At 36.9% G+C, this 15243-nt stretch overlaps 1 protein-coding gene and 1 non-coding gene across 2 annotated transcripts; one reads left to right on the top strand and one right to left on the bottom strand.

Moving 5' to 3' along the window:
• Positions 1–1979: 1979 nt before the first annotated feature.
• Positions 1980–2086, bottom strand: LOC112501687. Its single transcript, XR_003067552.1, has one exon. It is a non-coding gene; the product is annotated as a small nucleolar RNA R71 (small nucleolar RNA).
• A 1188-nt stretch (positions 2087–3274) lies between these two features.
• On the top strand, positions 3275–4036 carry LOC112501682. The gene has a single exon (XM_025105374.1). It carries the CDS (start codon positions 3275–3277, stop codon positions 4034–4036), a length of 762 nt encoding a protein of 253 aa, XP_024961142.1.
• The last annotated feature ends 11207 nt before the right edge of the window (positions 4037–15243 follow it).

The raw sequence follows: 15243 nt of genomic DNA on the forward strand, positions 1-15243 counted from the left end.
TGGAATTATTAAATACTCAATTTCCTTGTTTTTCCCTGATTATTCTAAAAAGGTGTAAAAAGATGATGAAACATAAAGGAAGAAATTTTATTTCGAAAACCTGCATTTTTGGCAAACTGTCCACTATGGCACCACTGTGGGATGTTCATGAATTTTGTTGCTTTCTGCTTTTTGGAGGATGAGCTGCTTGAAGAATCTTCCCAGAGATTTCCTCCAGCTGTAGTTGGTTGTTGAGATGTACCCTTTATATTATTTTATTATAAGTCTTTATTTATTAGTCTTTGCCCTAAGAATTTTGTGCTCTTAATTTCCTTTGGATAAAGGTTTTGTCCTTATCCATTCCCCCCCTACATAAAGAGGCCTTGGGAGCTTATTTGGCACATCTCTTATCCCTCATCTCTCTCTATTATTAATCTCGTAGAAGTATTTTAGCTAATGTTCTTCTCTTCTTATCTAGTTGTAGCTTAGCACTTTATTTTCTTGTATTAAAGTTGTAATATGTTTTTAGTTTATATTCAAGTTACATTTCAGTCTTATTTAATGTCTTCTATCATGTTTATTATGTCTACTATTAGCTAATTTACTCTATGGGTGTGCGTGTGAGTTCAACTTAGGATTTTTATACAATATTTGGGTGTTTTTACTCTTTACCACTTCGTAACTTGGTCACTTAAGATGGGACTTAAACTCAACGCAGATAAACCGATCACTTTGAAGTGTTAATATTAGATCTTAGATTTAGAGATGGGCGGATCTGAAATATGGCTTAAGTGTTGCACAAAGAACTCGAGAGAGTCTTTGATAATTACGTGGAGACGTGAATTTTGTATGTATTTAGCTAAGGGTTAAGTGATGGTTATTCTTATCACAAAGAGATTTGGGTATGGATTTTATTTCTTCTTCTTTTTAGCTAAATCGGCAAGTTTCGAAGTGGTGAATGTAAGAACTTTATAGAATTTTATGGGGATCGTTTGTAAATTTTCACTTTCAACAGATTCGGATTTTTATAAACAACTTATAAAATTTTAACCATTTTATTGTTAATTTTATCTTAAGTAACACTCACACCCATGCCCATTCTTTAGTCTAAAAGTTTATTTCGCTATTTTATTCTTTTTAAAGCTTTTTAAAAACAAAAATCCAACTTTATTCGTAAACCGAAACACGAGCAAGAAGTTCATGAAAGTCTGTGAATCTCAGTAGTCCAGTCCCTGATGAAATGATCTCGGTATTTTACCACTACATTACTTCAAGCGATCATAGTGTCGGCGTGCACTTGCACCGCCACTGTGGGGACTTTGTGCCTACTGTGTGAACACGAACGATTCTAGCCTGTCAAGTTGTTGGCGCCGCTGCCGGGGACTAGCGCGATTTTTATTCTGAGATATTGATTTTCGTTAGAGCATTGGTCATTTGTTTCAATCGTACTTTCCGTGTTGTATGCCAAGGCTACAATACGATGAACTTTTACCTCTTGATCTTGAATTAGAAAGAACCATTAGAAGACGTAGAAGAGGTAGAAATAATCAGCGAAATCCTAATTTAAACCGTACCATGGGAGATAATTTACCTCATCGGGAGGCCACAGTTAAAATTGCCGATGATAAAAATAGAGGCATACGGGACTACGCAACTTCCGAATTCGGTCAGTTGGCAGCGGGAATAGGTAGGCCCGAAATGACAGCGACAACTTTTGAACCAAAACCGGTAATGTATTCAATTTATTTCCACAATAAGTCAGTTTGGGGGATTATCGTCGGAAGATCCGCACTCTCATTTAAAATCTTTTACAGAAATGACGGATCATTTTAAAATTCCCGGAGTCACACAAGAAGCCTTACGCTTGACACTTTTCCTTTACACATTAAAGGATAGAGCTAGAGCATGGCTAAATTCCCAACCACCAAACTCAATCCTAACTTGGAATGATTTGGTGAAAAAATTTCTAAAAAAAATACTTTCCTCCAACAAAGAATGTAAAAATTAGAAATGAAATTATGATGTTTCGCCAAGAAGAAGATGAAGCGGTTTCGGATGCATGGGAGAAATTTAAGGACCTTCTACGGAAATGTTCTCACCACGAAATCCCTCATTGTATTCAATTGGAGACATTTTATAATGAACTTTTTAGTTCCGCTAAAATTATTCTTGATGCAGCGGCGGGTGGAGCTTTCACAACTAAGACTTATAATGAGGGGTATAACATTTTGGAACGAATTTCTAATAATAATACTGAATGGTCAAATCCCCGTGTTGTTGTTTCTAAATCTGCTTCAGGCATCCATAAACTTGATGTCATCTCTTCTTTAAATGCTTAAATTGTAGTTTTAACTAATTTAGTTAAAAACAATTTGAATTTAAATAGAGAAAAAAATCAAGTTCAATCCATAATGTCCAATCCATCTATGACTGAATCTTGTGTCTTTTGTGGTGAGGGCCATTCTTATGAATAATGCCCCGGAAATCCCGTCTTGGTGAATTATGTTGGGAGTCATGCTAGAAATAGCCCATTCTCTCCACATATAACTCAAATTGGAGGAATCACCCCAATTTTTCTTGGGCTGGAAATCCTGGACTTCAACCCCCGGGTAACCCAAGTCCAAAATCGGCCACAAAATCCCCAGGGATATGGGCAAGGTGTTTCGCACAACTACGGACGGTAATGGTTCACTCGAATCATTACTTAAGGTTTTATAAACCAAACCAATGCAACGTTAAGAATTTTCGAAACCCAACTCGACCAATTTGTCATCGATCTCAAGGGTAGACCTTTAGGAACTTTGCCTGGTGACACGGAAACCCCTAAGGATAAAGAACATATCAAAGCCGTAACCGTTTTGAGTGAGGAGAATTCAAAAGTCATTGATCACACAAATGAAACCGTTGGAAAACCGACCCATCAAAACGAGGTTTCACACGCTTTTTATATGTCAAATTTTCCAATTTTGAGTCCTCCCAATAGAGAAACTCAAAATTTAATTTATGTCCAAAAAACAGTCCCTGCATCAACTTCCAGAACTGTGCAGCTCTCGGCTCAAACATCCCACAGTAGGAAGATTGTGCCCACTGTCCAGCCGAAAAAATCCATTCAACCAGCTCTAGATTTGCAGAATTTACTTTTTCTCGAAAGAATGAAAAACAAAAATTTGGACGAGCAATTTAAGAAATTTGTGGACATCTTTAAGCAACTACACATTAACATACCTTTGGTAGAAGCTCTTGAGTAAATGCCAAGCTATGTTAAATTTTTGAAGACATTCTAAATAAAAAGAGAATGTTGAATGAATTTGAAACGGTTGCTTTTACCAAAGAATGTAGTGCACTCCTTACTTGTAAAATTCCTCCCAAGTTAAAAGACCCAGGAAGTTTTACCATCACATGTTCAATAGGAGGAAAAGAAGTGGGCCATGCCCTATATGATTTGGGGGCAAGCATTAATCTTATGCCATTGTCAGTTTTTAACAAACTAGGAATAGGAGAAGTCCGTCCGACTACCGTGACTTCACAATTGGCGGATAGGTCCATTGCTTATCCTAAGGGTAAAATAGAGGATATTTTGGTCCAAGTTGATAGATTTATTTTTTCGGCTAATTTTCTAGTTTTGGATTATGAAGCTGACAATAATGTCCCAATCATTGTAGGTCGACCTTTTCTTGCAACCGGGAGAACATTAATTGATGTGCAGAAAAGGGAGTTGACCATGAGAGTTAGTGATCAAGAAGTGAAATTCAATATATTTAATTTTCTTAAGTTTCATGGAGAGGTAGGTGATTGTTCAGTCATATCTGCTTTAGGTGAAGATCTAGAGATAAGTTTGATTGACGTTCCTTACAAAAGTGACATTGGGGAAAATTTTGAGGACATAATGGAAGAAAATGTTGAGTTGGAAAATTTAGAAGATTTAGCAGCATTTGAACAACTTGACTTTAAGGATAGAGATGTCCAAGCACCATCCATAGAGAAAGCCCTGGAGTTAGAATTAAAACCACTACCTAGTTACCTTAAGTATGTTTATCTTATGAAGGAGGAAAAATGACCTGTAATTATTTTTTTTAAAATTAAGTAACGAACAAGAATTAAGGTTGATAGAGGTGTTGAAAGCTTACAAAAGAGCCATAGGTTGGACCATTGCCGACATTAGAGGTATTAGTCCATCCCTTTGCCAATATAAGATAAATTTGGAAGAAAATAATGTTGGAAAGGTGTAACCACAAAGGAGATTAAATCACATCATGAAAGAGGTTGTTAAGAAATAAATTTTGAAGTGGTTAGGTGCGGGTATCATATACCCAATTTCTAGTAGTGGTTGGGTGAGTCCGGTACAATGTCTACCAAAGAAAGGTGGAACCACGGTTATCACCAATGACAATAACGAGCTCATCCCTACTAGGACCGTCATCGGATGGCGGATTTGCATGGATTATAGGCAATTAAATTTAGCAACTAAAAAGATCATTTCCCTTTGCCCTTTATTGATCAAATGCAAGAAAGATTAGCCAGAAAAGAATTTTATTGCTTTTTGGACGGATATTCGGGTTACAACAAAATTCACATTGCACCTGAGGATCAAGAGAAAACCACTTTCACTTGTCCCTTCGGAACTTTTGCTTTTCGGCGTATGCCATTTGGTCTTTGTAACGCACCTACTTTCCAAGTTGCATGATGTCAATTTTTTCGGATATGATTGAAGATACCATGGAAGTATTTATGGATGACTTTTCAGTTATCAGTTCATCTTTTGAAAATTGTTTTGCCAATTTAAAGAAAAGTTTGGAAAGATGTGAAACTACTAATGATTTAATTTTGAATTGGGAAAAATGTCATTTTATGGTACAAGAAGGAATTGTTTTAGATCACATGGTTTCTAAAAATGGTTTGGAAGTTGATAAAACAAAAATCGAGGTTATATTGCAATTGCCCGAACCATCTTCGATCAAAGGCATTCGAAATTTTTTGGGACATGCGGGTTTTTATCGTTGATTTATTAAGGATTTTTCAAAAATTGCAAAACCCTTATGTAATTTACTACATGTTGATCAAAATTTTGAATTTATCTCGAATGTAAAAAACCTTTTGAAATTATTAAAACAGCTCTTGTCTCGGCACCTATCGTCATTGCCCCAGATTGGACCATGCCTTTTGAGGTTATGTGTGACGCAAGTGACTAGGCCGTAGGTGCCGTTTTTGGACAAAAACTAAACAAGATTTTCCACCCCATCTACTATGCAAGTAAAACTTTAGTGGAGGCCCAATTAAATATACCACCACAGAAAAAGAATTACTTGCAGTAGTATTTGCCTTCGATCATTTTCAATCCTACTTAATTGGCACTAAAGTCACCGTACATATTAGATGGGTTCTTCTTTTGTAAGAATTCGATTGAGATAGTTGATCGCAAAGGATGTGACAATCAAGTAGCTGATCACTTGTCAAGGATTTAAGGCAAAGTTTCAAGCGGGGGAAACCATGTGATAAAAGAAATTTTTCCTGATGAGTACATTTTGGCAATTCAAAGACAATTTTCAAAATGAAATTCCATGGTATGCTAATATCGCCAATTACCTTGCCTGTGGTCTTAAGCCGTATCATCTTCAAGGACAACGCTTTAAAAAATTTCTTCATGATTGTAAGCATTATTTATGGGGTGATCCATTTCTTTACAAAATGGGAGCAGACCAAGTTTTGCGAAAATGCGTTCCAAATTTTGAAATTTCCTCTTTCTAATCGTGAAATTAAAAATATTTTAGAGAAAGTCGTAAAACCTAATCGTAAGAATTGATCACTCAAGTTGGATGATGCATTGTGGCCATATCGAACCGCCTTTAAAACCCTTTTGGGAATGTCGTCGTACCAATTGGTTTTTGGTAAAGCATGCCACCTCCCGCTAGAATTAGAATACAAAGCTTTTTAGGCAATTAAAGAATTTAATTTGGATGAGAATTCTGTGGGAGAGAAAAGAAAATTTCAACTCAATGATTTGGAAGAATGACGATATCATGCCTACGAAAATGTCAAACTTTACAAAGAGAAAACAAAAGCATGGCATGATCGTAGGATTAATCATCAAATTTTTGAAAATGGTCAAAAAGTTCTCCTTTTTAATTCTCGATTAAGGTTTTTTCCCGGAAAGCTTAAATCAAGATGGTCCGGACCATTCACAATTGTCAGTGTGGGAAATTTGGAACGGTAGATCTTTTAAATCCCCAAGATAACAGTGCTTTCAAAATTAATGGGCATCGGATCAAACATTTCCTCCTAGAGGGAATGACTGATCCAACCCAGTAATTTTTTGGGAAGGTTTTTCAAAATTTTGTAAATATTTTGATTTTAAGGCAAGAATGGAGAATATTTTGAGTAGACTGTGGGAAGTTTCTGCCAACTGTCATGTTCGTTCGTTTTTGGAGGGAAATCTGCAACCTACTGGTTATTTGTTTTAACTAGTTTTTCTTATTAGTTGGATCTTGCTGGAAAGCTGAGATTTTGATGAAAAGACAAACTTTGGTCATCATAGCAAATCTTGGGTGAAATGATTTTTTTTAAAACAAGAAAAATGGGGTATATGTATAAACCATTAAGCAAAACAATCTTTTGGTTATTATCTTGTGGTAAGTTGGTTTTGTAAAATGGTCTTCAAAAAAGGTCAAAGAAAAAGGTGAAAGGATGGGTTCTTTCATTTTACATTTTTTTTTATAAAAAAAATTCTCAAAGAGTGGGGTAATGGTTTAACCCACTAAGTAAACCACTTTTTGGTTTTTGACTCTTGGATGATTAGTTCTTAGGGTGGTTTTCAAGGCTTATAAAAAATGATTTTTTTTAGAAAATGAAAAATGAGCATGGTGATTTAAACCACCATGTAAAAAAATTAGCCTTTGACCATTGTTTAGCCAACTAACTCATCATGAGTTTCAAAGGATTTTTTTTTCAAAAAATATATCAAATATAAAAGTGATGAAAACCATCACTTCACTTTTTCAGACTTATGTTTCCAAGATACAAATCACTTCACCCCCTCTTCATCTCCTTCACTCACAATAACCGCCAGCACCTCTCCCATGGCACGACCCAAACAACCGGTTTGCAACCCTCACCCCGCTCCATCCCGGCGCTTGCTTCACCGCCGGCAGTCCGCCACCGCCTCGTCCGGTGAAAATTTCCAAGCCGAATAACCGACTGTGTCTTCAACCAACCCCTCTTCGAATGCGGGTGGCTCGTCCACTGCTAGTGCCATCGCCGCCCCTCTTCCCAACTTCGGCCGCCGTGAGTCTCCCTCACCAATCTTCTTCCCCCATTCCGCCACTGCCCAAACCCCCCCTCATCACCCCCGACCATAACGGTCCTAACCTACGATGATGATGGCCTTGCCATTCTCACTAGGGTGGCCCTTTCATCTCAATTCTCCGACTCCTCCACAGCCCCAAAACCACTCTTTTTATCTTTGAGTGCACCAAGTGCACCTCCTGTCGTGCCACCACCACAACCCACCACCACCCCATCCCAAATGTTGAACCTACCACTACCCCTTCACCGCCTGTTTCCCCAAACCATTCTCGGTTTGACCTAAATCAAATGGGGGACTGTGATAACCGGTTCTTGGTTATCACCTGAGGTAATTAATACGTGATTATTTGGTATATATGGTTACGTGAAGGCATGATGAATTGTTATATTTTATCATGTAAATATATTTATTTTATGTATAGAAAATATATGTATAATATGATTATATGCATGCATAAAATGGTGAATATAATTTTATGCATATATGAGTAATATGTATACATGAAATTGTATATATATATGTGTGTGTGTGTGTGAATATGCATAATATTATTTGTATGCATGAAATGTGTATGCATGCATAAGGTGATGCATGGGGTGATCCTGCATGTGTTAGCCGTCTTTCTTTTATTAGAAAGGGTATAAATATGTGAAGAGGTTCACACCTCTTGGCCATTTTGAAAGTTGAGAGAGAATTAAGAGAGAGGCTTGTCCGGATTGCTTTCTTGGGATCAAAAGTTGGTTTACGTTTGCTAAATTTCATAAGGTGAGTGACTCAAATCTTTGTTTCATAAGATTTCATCTTCTGTATGTTACAATCTGTTTTGACTCTTGAATTTGGTATTAACCAGATTTGGTTTTAAAACCGGATATAGAGATGGCTGGATTGGGAAATACCGGCTATAATGTTGACCGGATTGGGTGTTAGGGGAATTTTGAAATATGAAATCCGGACATGGTTTTGACCGGAGAAGTAGGAATACGGTCCTATTGCTGTCCGGATTTGACTTAATCTGGATGATGTGTTGTCCGGATTAGAGTTATATGGCCATAATATTGGCCGGTGTTGTGTAAATCCGGCTGTGACTTGACCGAATTCAATTGTGCTGAAAATAATATTGTTATCCAGATTTATTAAAAGATGGAATTACATGGTTTGTTGTCCGGATATGTAATCCGGCCAAGGTTTGACCAGAGTTGAAATCCGGCCAAGTTGACATGCTGACTGAATTGTTGAAGGTTTGACGGGATTTGTATTTTGGCTAAAGTATTTTGATAATCAATTATGTTAATGAGTATTTTATTCACAAGTGAATGATGTTAATTATATAACATTCCTTTTTAAAACTATAAAAGAAAAATACTCAATATTTGTATTGGAACTGTTTTTGGATAAAACATAGATGATATTCCATCAGGACGTTAGTGACTTCAGTCTGTCTTGATTGAGAATAATCTGTAAATTTTGATGAAGACATAAGGGTGACATATCAAGGAGAGGTGTACTTTGGGATAAGGGTGGCATATCAAGAAGAGGTGTACCTTTGGATATAAGGGTGACATTTGTATGTGTGTTAAATGATATAACTCTTACTATTATATCCTTTAAGATTACAATGGCTTTGAGTCTTTGTTTCTTTGTGATTTAAAGATTCAGAATCATGGTTCTTATTGGAAATCGTAGTAAGGATGTTATTGAGGAGACGATAACTGGCTTTTGGCCAGAGGCTTTGAATAAACCTTGTTCTAATAAAAAGGTTTAAGAGATGTGTTATGTGAAACTTGAAAGGTTCTAACCTATTTGGTTTGATATGTTATTTATTAAGTCAAGTGATTGGCTTGGAAATCGGAAGGTACTAGTAAATGAAGATTACATGGTTATGTATTTGTTTATATGAAAAGTTGATTTTAAATAAAGTTTTGGTGATCTCCACCCTGCAACAACTTGGAAAAAGGGATTTCACTAGACCTTCCGGTCTAACCCTCATTTTGTATTTGTAATTATGTATTGCTGGAACTGTTGATGGTAAGGGGAAGGGGAAAATGTGATATTTTCCTATGTGCATATCTTTGTGAAGATCAACTCATGTTGTATCTACTTTTGTAGATGAATGTTGATTAGTACAAAAAATGTATTTTGGAATTTTTGGACCATGTATTTTGTATGATAATTTCTTGTTCTTTGGGATCTGAATGGTGTAAAACATGTATTTCTTGTGAATAAAGTATATGTTACATGCAATATGTGATGAGGGGTGTTACAAGACTATGAGGATGAGGGTTTAAATGACATGACTTTTGATTTTGAAGGTTCACAGCCGGTAAGCAAGGTCGGGATGTACTCGTTCGATTCCCCGACCAATGTGGATACCAGTCAACAGTCCGAAAGCACCCGTGTGGCAGCCTCTACAACTTATAGGAGGCAGACTCGATCATCGAGCAATGCTTTGGGAGGACCGAAAACTCAATCGAAACAATGGCGGGAGAAAGGGAAAACAAAGATGATGAAAGAAAAAGATGTGGATTATGAGCCCGAGGAGGAACAAACACCGACCCCTACGCCTCGTCAAAAGCGGACTTCTTCATGCACTCGAGGTATATCTCCAACCTTTGCTGATAGATTTGATCTTATACGCAACAATTGGTTCTAATGTGAGCGCGCATTTGACCCAAATTGAGTGATAAGCTTATGTGTGTCAAACACCACTTATTTGCACATCATTTTTTTTATTAACTTGGATATCCAACCCGCTATGCAAGCCGACTAATCCCAGGGAGACCACCTGCTTTGCGGGTAGCCCGGAGTCACCGCATTTGAACCTCCGTGGCTACAAGGGGATTTTTATTCCTCCTTGGATTTGAACTTGGGATCTCCTGGCACTTTTGACCTTTGGAGCCCAAGTTCAAACCAATCAGACACCACCCTTGTGGTTTTATTTGCACATCATTGGGAACACATGATATCGATCCCATGTAAAATTAATGAAACATTGGTGAAGGAATTTTTTGCCACCATCGCGAGTTCTAAAAATGACACCATTGTCATTCGAGGAACATGTGTGAACTGGACAGCACCGAAACTCAACTTGGTGCTCGGTCTCACTGCCCCGTTTATTTGTTCCTATTGGCAATTTATTGATGGAGGTATGGATGTGCATAAAGATGAGATAGCCAAGGCACTTCTTTTGCCCAGACATGGCTGGTCCCAAGACAACCGGAGAAAGATCCTAATGTCCGGTCACTTAACTTTGGAAGTAGCCCTATGGTTTTAATTTGTTCACCACAATATCATGCCCTCTATGCATGATCGAACCTTATCAAGGGCTAAGTGTATTTTAGTTTACTGTATTCTCAAGGAACTCCTAATCGATGTTGGTGCTCTTGCATACTCCACAATACTAACCGCCACAGTACGACCTAGTTCATGTTTAATTTTTCCAGGTCTAATAACAAAGTTTCTAGCAGCCGCAAAGGTGTCGGTTTCTGATAATGATGTGATTTCGTTTAGCCACTCTTTGCTTGATCAAGGGACTGTTAATCGCATGCATAAACCGACACACGAGAATGACGACTTGGTGGATGATGCTACCGGAACCCAGACCACGTGTGGACCTACTGCAAACAACCCACAGCTGTTTGATGATGCTTCTGTTCCAGCTTCTCAACCATCCACGACTGTCCTTCCCACCATTGCCGATATCCCCCTGATACCACTTACGGCAACCGGCTATGGTTCGAAAGTTTGGCTTTCCTTAATGGCCGACCAATGGGAGGAATGTAATCAGAAAATGGGAGCAATTGTTGATGCCTTGACAAAAATCACGGACCGGATCACACAGGTGGAAGATAGAGTTACCGGTTTGACGGCCTGTTCGGAGAAATTTTGGACTAATACGTGCTACCGGAACTGGGTTGTCAACAAGTTCCTTTTTGCCAAGAACGTAATGATGGCTGCTGATTTACCGCGATTTCCAGGAGGTCTTTGTCCTCCGCAAGTTCGCCTTCCCAAGATTCATCCGACTACCATTACGAATGCTACGGATCAGGCTTCCGCCAGTCGAAATGAATTGGGTAAATCGGATTAAATTTTTCCTTGGTGTCTCATTATAACTTTTGAAACTTTAAAATTACTTTGCAGGTATTTGATACTTTGTCTAACCGCCTCTTTTGTGTTTATATAAGGCGGTTGTTGATAGTTACCTCAATATTTTTGTTGCTCGCTACTCTAATCCTTTGATAAGTAAATATTGGGCATTGATATTTTTGTGAGCTTGTTCTTTAATTTCAGGTACGATTTCCTTGATTAATTATTTTGGGTTGCAAAAATTAAAAGGACGTAGGCCATCTTTCATTTTTGGCCGAACCACTTTCCCTAGTTGCCAAGCCAAACACTTTAACCCGGTTATACAATGCGGACATTGTTCGGTTTAAGTTTGGGGGAGTATGTGCTCCAAAGTGTGTTAAAAAAATTGATGTACCAAATGTCTTCGAAAAATTGGAAGACAAAAAAAAAATAAAGCAAAATGCTTTAACCCAAAGAGCAATAGTGAAAAATCACTTATTAAGTTCCTAGAAAATGTTAAAAATACAATAAAAATGCGATTAATTGAAATCATTCAAGCATTGTTGTTATTCTAGACAAGTTGGGGGAATTTTTTTTAGCCAAATACACTAACCCGATAAAGCCCTACCAATTAATTTTTGTGCCTCAAAGATCAAAGAAAGGAAGTCGTACAACATGTGAGCTTGACGAGATTCAACGCCCATCCATAAGTTTTTGTGCTTTTTCATCCCTTTTGTTCATATTCCTTTCATTTTCGTTACTTGAGTACAAGTAATATCTCAAGTTTGGGTGTGTGATAACTCTCATTTTTTAGAGTTATTTCTTATTTATTTCTTCCATTTTTGAAATTATTAAATACCCAATTTTCTTGTTTTTCCCCGGTTATTCTAAAAAGTTTTAAAAAGATGATGAAACACAAAGAAATAAATTTTATTTCGAAAACCTGCATTTTCTGGCAAACTGCCCACTGTGACACCACTATGAGATGTTCACGAATTTTGTTGCTTTCTGCTTTTTGGAGGATGAGTTGCTTGAAGAATCTTCCCAGAGATTTCCTCCAGCTGTAGTTGGCTGTTGAGATGTACCCTTTATGTTATTTTATTGTAAGTTTTTATTTATTAGTCTTTTCCCCAAGGATTTTGTGCTTTTAATTTCCTTTGGATAAAGGTTTTGTCCTTATCCATTCTCACTATATAAAGAGGCATTGGGAGTTCATTTGGATACATCTCTTATCCCTCATCTCTCTCTATTATTAATTTTTTAGAAGTATTTTAGCTAATGTTCTTCTCTTCTTATCTAGTTGTAGCTTAGCACTTTATTTTCTCGTATTAAAGTTGTAATCTGTTTTTAGTTTATATTAATGCAAGTTACATTTCAGTCTTATTTAATGTCTTCTATTATGTTTATTATGTCTATTATTAGCTAATTTACTGGTATGGGTGTGGGTGTGAGTTCAACTTAGGATTTGTATACAATATTTGGGTGTTTTTACTCTTTACCATTTCGTAATTTGGTCACTTAAGACGGGACTTAAAATCGACGCGGATAAACCGATCACTTTGAAGTGTTAATATTAGATCTTAGACCCAGAGATGAGCGGATCCGAAATACGGCTTAAGTGTTACACAAAGAACTCGAGAAAGTCTTTGATAATTACGTGGAGACGCGAATTTTGTATGTATTTAGCTAAGGGTTAAGCGATGGTTATTCTTATCACAAAGAGATTCGGGTATGGATTTTATTTCTTCTTCTTTTTAGCTAAATCGGCAAGTTTCGAAGTGGTGAACGTAAGAATTTTGTGGAATTTTATGGGGACCGTTTGTAAATTTTTACTTTCGAGAGATTGAGATTTTTATAAATAACTCATAAAATTCTAACCATTTTATTGTTAATTTTATCTTAAGTAACACTCACACCCATGTCCATTCTTTAGTCAAAAGTTTATTTCGTTATTTTAGTTTTTTTAAAGCCTTTTTATAAACAAAAATCCAACTTTATTCATAAACCGAAACACGAGCAAGAAGTTCATGAAAGTCTCTGAATCTCAGTAGTCCACTCCCTGTGGAAACGATCTCGGTATTTTACCACTGTATTACTTGCAAGCGATCATAGTGTCGGCATGCACCTGCACCACCACTGTGGGGACTTTGTGCCCACTGTGGGGACTTTGTGCCCATTGTGTAAACTTCTAGCCTGTCAGTATCCCTCGCATATAGAGCCCATGCCAAGTAAGGAAGATCAAGCCTCAGCGTCGAAAAGCTTAAGGACTTGATGCAGAGCAACAATTCCAGACATAGAGCCTCTGCACTATACATACAGAGCCTCTGGGTCTCCTTCCCCCTTAGCTTGCATGCAGAGTTTCCACGGCGCATATCACAAGTGTTCCAATCAGAGCCTGACACGTGTGAAGAAACAGTTCCAACTTTCAAGGATCGTGAATGCTAATGATTTCGGATGCATTGACAGAGTTTAAGGCCTAAATTATCAAAGATTTTGTTTTGGAAATGGCATATAAAAGGATGTTTCCTCTAAGGAAACATACTCTCCGATTTGCCAAATTTGAAGACGCTCCTTGCTGCTAGAGAGAAACTAGCTATACACTTGTGAGATTTAGATTATTGTTGAGAGTTTTTCTATACACACACTCAAGAGTGTTCTTGGTGTTCTTGCAACTTTCTTCAATCAATACAGTCGACTTGTTCAACACTTTAAATTTATTTGTGTTTTGTTCATTTCTGTCAACCATCTAATATCATAGTTATTGTTTCCGCTCATCTGTTGACTTAAGCTGTGATTATTAGATCATTAGAGGATTTTGGGTTCCTACAAATCGTTTTCACAAATGTGTTTTAATATGCTCTTAAATTCCCAAGTGTAATTAGTTTTAAGAATAAGGAAATTATCAATTCAAAATAATATATTCAAAAGCTCAATTTACTAGAGCTTTGATTGCAATAATCCATGGCATAGGTTTAAAAACCTTATAATACCAATTGCCATTTTACCAAAACCCAGTTAAATATTTAGGGTTTTAATTAGCATTTTATTGAACGGACACCAATTAATTGGCCACAATTAATAATTAGCATTTAAGAATAAAGAAAGTCATCTAGGAATCTCTAAACTAAAATGCAACAAAGTCTAGGGTTTAACTATTGTTGAATAAGGAAACTAACTACTTACTAATTAAACATATGAAAGGATGAAAATGCTCCAAATCTTCTCCTTTTGCTTTCCAAAATTCGTTCCAGGTGTGATTTCCCACAAAATGGCAGTTGGGGGATGAAAAACATCAAAATGACAGTTTGGGCTCGCAATTGCGCGTGCAAGTTCTTTCTGCAACCTAGGTCGCAACTAAAGTCACAAATGTCCAATGTCTCAAAGTCGTGACTAAAATCATGTACAATTTGTCTTGACCCGTCCAAGTTGCAGCTAAAATTTCGTAACTCTCTTTACGTTTCCCGATACTTTTCCAACTATGTAAGTAGCACATAAAGTTTTGCCCATTTTCACTACACAAGTTGTTGTAATGAAAAAACACAACCGAATCAAAGGGGAGCATTTTTCGGGGTAAAACATTAAAGAGATTTGACACATAAATATGTCAAATTAAGCATCTATAATTTACAGACATGCTTAGGTAATGTTCTCGAAATACAAGAGTTAGTAAAGGTTGGTGAACTGGAGATTTGAATGAGTCTTATTTAAACTGGTTTGCTTGAGAATCACTTATGGTCTTGAATTGGATAGTAATGCTAGCCGTTTCGACATCATTCTATCCTCATTTTGGGTTTTCTTCTATTTGTCAAAGGCTTTAGGCTTATACCAGTTGAATTCGGAAAATAGAGATCAAAATAATTACAATGCGTTGATCTTTTACATAAAGAACATCGAAAACAAAT

This window comes from Cynara cardunculus, unplaced genomic scaffold (assembly GCF_001531365.2).
Source record: "Cynara cardunculus var. scolymus isolate 2C unplaced genomic scaffold, CcrdV1 Un_Scaffold_465, whole genome shotgun sequence".
Classification (NCBI taxonomy): domain Eukaryota; kingdom Viridiplantae; phylum Streptophyta; class Magnoliopsida; order Asterales; family Asteraceae; genus Cynara; species Cynara cardunculus.

What these genes read in the sequence shown, in the direction of transcription:
- LOC112501682 (XM_025105374.1), top strand. Translation starts at nt 3,275, where the DNA reads ATGTTGAATGAATTTGAAACGGTTGCTTTTACCAAAGAATGTAGTGCA.